At 61.4% G+C, this 6,108-nt stretch overlaps 1 protein-coding gene across 1 annotated transcript; it reads left to right on the plus strand.

Annotated features, from left to right (window-relative positions):
* The first annotated feature begins 1,559 nt into the window (after nt 1-1,559).
* On the plus strand, nt 1,560-5,597 carry CRYBB1 (crystallin beta B1). The gene is made up of 6 exons (XM_030958974.1): nt 1,560-1,599; nt 2,163-2,322; nt 3,044-3,162; nt 4,702-4,834; nt 4,958-5,100; nt 5,417-5,597. Exons 2-6 carry the CDS (start codon nt 2,182-2,184, stop codon nt 5,595-5,597), a joined length of 717 nt encoding a protein of 238 aa, XP_030814834.1. The 5' UTR covers nt 1,560-1,599; nt 2,163-2,181.
* Nucleotides 5,598-6,108: the final 511 nt, after the last annotated feature.

Genomic DNA, 6,108 nt, shown 5'->3' on the forward strand with positions numbered 1-6,108 from the left:
GAATCGATCCCTGCTGTCAGCCCTGGCTCAGGGAAGCCCGTGGGGATGCTGAGTTGCTGAGTGCTCAGTAAGGAGCAAAGCAGCCTTCAGGAGCAGGGCTTGGCCCCTCTGAGCTGGCTTTCCAATGCCAGGTTCAAAGGTGCTGGGGGTTGGGAGGGGAAGCAGAGTGAGGAGCAGGGGGTGGGTGAGACAGTGCTGATTAATGCCCAGGAGGCACAGGGGAGGCAGCACAGGGAGAGCACCCATGCTGGCTCTGGGAGGAAGAGAGGGCAGATTAAATTAGAAATCAGGATAAAAACCATGGAAACGAGTACAAATTGAAATCATGAATCATAAGACACTGCTCAGTATCAAGGTGGGAACCAGACTGGGCCAGTGCCCAGGGTGATGGGGCAGCAGACCCCACACCCAGCCATGTCACGGGCACAGCACATCTCCTGAAAAACCTCGGGGAAAGAAGGGATCAATACATTCTTTTTGTTGGGGATTTTGTGCAATGGCCCAGAGGGTGCAGCTGGATCCCACCACTGCTGGGTGACACATGAGAGGAACAAAAGAGGAGGGCAGCACACGGGGCTCTGAGCCCTGCGCCCACACACCCCCGGGTGAGGCACTGCTGGATGCTGCGGGAAGCTGGGGGTGCTGGACGGGGGTGTGGAGGTGCAGAAAAGCTGATCAGAGGCTCAGAGGGACTCAGGGAAAGGTCCCCCGAGGTGCCATGGGGTGGGGGAGATGTGGCACCAGAGCTGCTGCAGGGACTGGTGCCAGTGCATCCCCAACCAGCCACCCATGGCCCTCCTGCACCAGTCAGACAGAACTGATGCCCCAAAACCATGAGTGTGGTGGTGGCAGAACCAGGGGCAGTACAAGGTGACCACAGCATGGGGAAAATGAGCTAAAAAGCAAAGGAAGAACCCTGCCAGTGAGCAGGGACGTTCCCAAGGGAGAACAAACACTGTTTCAGGCACTCAGGTGGTTCAGAAAGTGTCAGCTTCGATTACACATCCTTTGGAAAAAAATCCTGCCTCCTGAAGCACTTCAGAACACTCAGATCTCGCTTTCTGGCATCTCCAGAGCAGCGCTGCGGGCACGGGGTGATGCTCAAAGCGTCTGAGAGGTTCGGTGTTTGGAGGGGAGGAGCGGGCACGGCGGGGCAGGGAGCGGGGTGTCACGGCGGGGCAGGGAGCGGGGTGTCACGGCGGGCCCGGGGCCGGGGCGCTGGGCACGGGAGGTGCTCCTGTGCCGGTGCCGGCGCCGGCCGGGCCATGCCAGGGCTATATATGCCCTTGCGGGGCGGCCGCACGCGGGGCAGCGGGTGCCGGGCGCGCTGCAAAGTGGCACGGTCAGGTCTTCTGTTGTGCCGGGGGCACAAAGGAAAGTGCTGGGTTCAGCGGCTGGGCACGGGGCCGGGGAGAGGCTTCCAGCTCGCCCAGCGCTTTGCAGGATGTGATGACTGGGCGGCCGCGCAGACACTGATGAGCTGGCAGTTCCTTTGTGAGCCCGCCCGGGGGTCTGCCCTTGCCAGGCTATAAAGTGGGGGCCTCGCGGCGCCCCGAAACACAAGCCCGCTCACTCCAACAAGAAGCAGCAGCTGCCCAGGTAAGAGGACAAAGTCCCTGGACACCGGGCTGCAGCGGACCCGAGGTGGGGAGAGGGAAACTCAGGGTCTAAGCCGTGGCCATCGCTGTGGTGGTCAGGTCTGGGAGCACCTCTGTGCTCAGCATCCCACCGCCCTCCACTCTCTGGGGAGCTGCTGCTGACACTCACCTGCGGGGCCACAGCAGGGTGCCAGCTGCAGGGCCTCAGCAGACCAGGGCTGTCCCCTTCCCACCCCTCACACGCTGCCCCTGTGCCCCCCGGGCTCCCAGGTGCACCCGTGCAGGATGGCCCCTGTGCCTGGCACAGCATCAGGCCCCATCCCTGGGCACTCCAGGACTGTGCTCAGGGCTCTCTTGACCACAGAAGGAGAGTGTGGACTCCAGGACCTCCCGTGATCCCCCTGGTGAAGGCAGTATCCTTGCCTGTGCCTGCTGGAGAACCTTCCAGCAGCTCCTCTCCTGGCCCTGCCCACCCACCTCATCCTGATGTTACCGTTCCTGGGGCGGGTTGGGGGTGCCCATATCCATTCCTCCCTCTAACCTGCTGCTGGTGCCCTGTCACAGACTTGAGCCCACCACCACGATGTCTGAGACCACAAAACCCGCTGCTCCCGGCCAGGCTGCGGATGACAAGGAGAAGGCAGCTCCTGCTCCAACCCCATCCCTCGACCCTGCTCCTGTCGCAAACAGCAAGGGCGAGGAGCCCTCCCCAGAAGCCTTCAGGGTAAGCCCTGTGGCTCCCCATGTGTGCAGGGACACGCTCCAGGCTGAGGGACAAGGGCAGGAGGAGATTGTTCCAGGGGGAAGGACTGTGGCAGTGTGGGCGATGCCATCCCTGCTCTGTCCCGCTGACAGCAGGCAGGGGATTTGGGCAGCTGCTGCAGGAGGAACAGTCGGAAGGTGTCTTGGCCAGGACAGCATGTTGGGGACCACAGGTTTGGGAAGTGCTCTCCCCTGGGTCGTGGTGTCAGGGCTGGCTGCTGTCACCTGCTCCCTCTTGTCACCCCTGCATGCAGGTACAGGGGACACTAAGGGTGACAAGGCCAGCACTGAAATGCCACAGTGATGCCAGCATGCCACTGAGGCACTGCAGAAGGGCTGGCATGGGAGGGTGAGTGATGCAAGGGCTCCGGTGACACTGTGCCAGGCGGAGAAGGCCAAGGTGCAGACAGAGCACCTGGAGAAGCAGCTCCTTCCCACCACTGTGGGCACCAGCAGCAGCAAAACCAGGGGCAGGATGAGGCCATCTTGGAGCAGGAACAGCTGTTGGGGCATGCACAGAGCCCAGCTCAGCACAGGCGGGCACCAGATCCGAGAAGCTGCAGGAAGACTTGGAGAACCAAGGGGGACACGTGGAGCAGCGGGCTCAGGCACTGGTCACCCAGCACCAGCCTGCCCTCCTTGAGCATGCCTGTCCTCATCCAACCCTTTCCTTGCACCCCCAGATTGTTGTCTTCGACCAGGAGAACTTCCAGGGCAGGCAGATGGAGTTCACCGCCGAGTGCCTGAACCTGGCTGACCGTGGCTTCGACCGGGTGCGCAGTGTCATTGTCACCTCCGGACCGTAAGTGACCCCAGCCACGGAGGGGGCTGTGACCCTGGGGATGTTCCTGGTGGGTGGGGACACAGCCCTGGGAACAATGTGATGTTCAGGGACATTTCCCTGCTGCCTGGGCAGAGCACAGGAGCAGAGCGGGCATCCCGGATCTCCTTTGAGGAGGACAGGAGAGCCAGGATGGGTGGGAAGGATGCCAGGGCCACATGCAAAGCAAAGGGCACCAGAGGCAAAGCCAAGGGCTCAGGAAATGTGTCCATCATTTCAACCACCTGGAGCTGTCCATGGAATACAAGGGACCTGCAGATTTTAGAGAAGTCAAGGTGAAATGAGGTGGGATCCTTGGGCCAGGATGGAGCAGGCAGGGACGGGCAGGGACAAGCACCCGCCTGCACCCAGGCAGCTGAGCAGCAACAGGGGGGCTGGGCAGGTCGCAAAGCCGTGGGAACAGTTGACACAGGCAGGGACAAAAACGATCCCCAAAGCAGATAACTGAGCAGACAGATGATCTCCATGTTGAAAGAGCATCCCACCGTGCCGTGCCTGGCTGGAAACAGCGTGCCCAGGAATGCAGGGGGGCTGGTAGAGCTGTGGGGAGGATGCACAGGGCATGGCTTGTCCTGACAGCATCCCTAAGAGACCAGGAGGGTGACCTGGAATGACACCTATGACTTTATTATTAGGAACCCAGATTATCCAACTCTTCTTGAAACAAATTGGGGATGGAGCAGCCTGGAAGGAGCTCAGATATGATACCTGGGAAGCTGCAATGGACATAGAAAGAGTGAAATTGGGAGGACAGAGATCTTGAGTGTCATTGGGGTCCTTAGAAGCTTCTTGAGAGTCACCAATGGAACTCTGCACCCAAAAATGTGCTTTGAGGAAGATGAAAGCAAAACAACCAAGCTGAGCTTTAGCAGCCAGCTTGAGGCTGTGCAGCCTGGGGTACCTGAACATGTCTCCTGCCAGCAGGAAAACCCCTGCTGGCATCTGCAGGAAGAGCTGTGCTGCAGGGAAAGGGGAAGCAGCAAATGCAGGACTGTTGTGGTGCTGGGGGCTTCTGCAGCCCCACACCCATGACATTCCCAGCACTCAGCACCTCGTGGCTCTGCTGAGGAGGTGACATTGCAGCTGGGTGAGCCCCACTCCCAGCAGTGGGATGGGTGCCAGCGCTGGAGCAGTGAGGCGTGCGGGGGTGCCAGGATTCCACAGCCCAGGCAGGAGGGACAGCAGAGTCCTGAGCTGACTCTGCAGGGTCACCAGCTGTGCAGGGGTCCTGCTGCTCCCCAGCTGAGGAAGAGGAGCACTGTGAGTGCTGGTGCCTGCTGCAGGTTTGGATTCTCACACACCAGTGAGCTTCCAGCCAGGAGCCCATGGATCAGCGCTGCCTCTGCACAGGCCACAGTGCCTGGGCTGGGAGAGAGGTGGGAGCAGGGTGGTGGGGCCTCAGCCTTTTTGGAGACCCCTCCACTGTCCTGCAAGCTGGCTGAGCAGGAGGGGAACTGCTGGGTGGCACCTGACCCGCTCTTTGCCCACGTCTCTCCCCAGCTGGGTGGCCTACGAGCAGGCCAACATGCGCGGGGAGATGTTCATCCTGGAGAAGGGCGAGTACCCTCGCTGGGACACCTGGTCCAGCAGCTACCGGAGCGACTGCTTCATGTCCATGCGTCCCATCAAAATGGTGAGTGCTCAGGAGCAGAGAGCCTGGTGGGGTCTGCCCAGGGCTGTGTGCTCAACGCCTCGCTGCAGCAAAGCTCCAGGGCTTCGGCCACACTGCCCAGTACCCTCCCTCTGTCTTCCCCAGGAGGCTGAGGACCACAAAATCTCCCTCTACGAGTCTGCTGACTTCAAGGGCAACAAGATGGAAATCCAGGAGGACGACGTGCCCAGCCTCTGGGCTTATGGCTTCTGCGACCGCGTGGGCAGCGTGCAGGTGCCCAGTGGAACGTAAGCTGGGCTGCAGCAGCAGCTGCCTCGTGCCAGGCTCCCTGTCCTCCCTAACCGGCTGCTGTGGGCTCTCAGGCAGCCAGAACGTGGTGGCATGGCTGGTTTTGATGGCATGGCTGGTTTTGGTGGTGTGGTGGTTTTGGTTGGCATGGCTGTTTTGGGTGGTGTGGTCGTTTCTAGTGGTGTGGCCCATCCCCCAGAGGTTGGTGGCCAGCACAGGGAGGCCACACCAGCCCCCTGAGCACCCACCAGCCATGTGGCTGGTGTCTGGAGTGGCCGACCCCGCTCAGGTGCCCTGTGTTTGCTTTTCCCACAGCTGGGTCGGGTACCAGTACCCTGGCTACAGAGGCTACCAGTACCTCTTTGAGACCGGAGACTTCCGACACTGGAATGAGTGGTCTGCCTTCCAGCCCCAGATCCAGTCCATCCGCCGCATCCGGGACATGCAGTGGGACCAGAAGGGCACCTTTGTCACCCCCGACGCGCCCTCCGACTGAGCGTGCTGCCTGCTAGCTACGAGTCCCGGGCCCCGTGGGGCACCCCCGCCTCCCCTCGCGCTCGCCTGCCCAGCACTTTCCTTGTACATTGCACATTCCCTGGATGTACTCTACCTTGTGAGGCAAATTAAAAAAAACAGAAGATTAGAACTGCTCGGGGGTCGGTGGTGCATGAACTGCTCGCTCGGGATGTGCCAGCCTTGCGCTGGAGTGGGGTGGGACACGGGGGAGGGGGGTTTTGCCAGGGAATTGGTGTCATGCGGGAACTCCCCGCGCTGGGGCTGGGACACAGGAGACCCTCGGTGTGAGGGAAGGGGGTGGCAAAGGCTCTGCAGCCTGACCCTACCAGCCCCTGTGGGGACCCTCTCACTTGGGGGACTCGAGGTGCCCCGGGAGCCGCAGAATCAGGACGGGCTCCGGGACACGGGATCCAGAACGGGCTCCTGGCTCCGTCCACGCCTGCGGGATCGCGGGGGTGCGAGGGGTCCTGGATCCCTGCCGGTGGGATCCA

This window comes from Camarhynchus parvulus, chromosome 15 (assembly GCF_901933205.1).
Source record: "Camarhynchus parvulus chromosome 15, STF_HiC, whole genome shotgun sequence".
In the NCBI taxonomy this organism is placed as follows: Eukaryota; Metazoa; Chordata; class Aves; order Passeriformes; family Thraupidae; genus Camarhynchus; species Camarhynchus parvulus.

Bases quoted from the DNA above. Each gene is read 5' to 3' on its own strand.
- CRYBB1 (XM_030958974.1), top strand. From the start codon at position 2,182: ATGTCTGAGACCACAAAACCCGCTGCTCCCGGCCAGGCTGCGGATGAC. The intron at 2,323-3,043 runs GTAAGCCCTGTG...TTGCACCCCCAG, and splicing joins CCTCCCCAGAAGCCTTCAGG to ATTGTTGTCTTCGACCAGGA. The intron at 5,101-5,416 runs GTAAGCTGGGCT...CTTTTCCCACAG, and splicing joins GTGCAGGTGCCCAGTGGAAC to CTGGGTCGGGTACCAGTACC.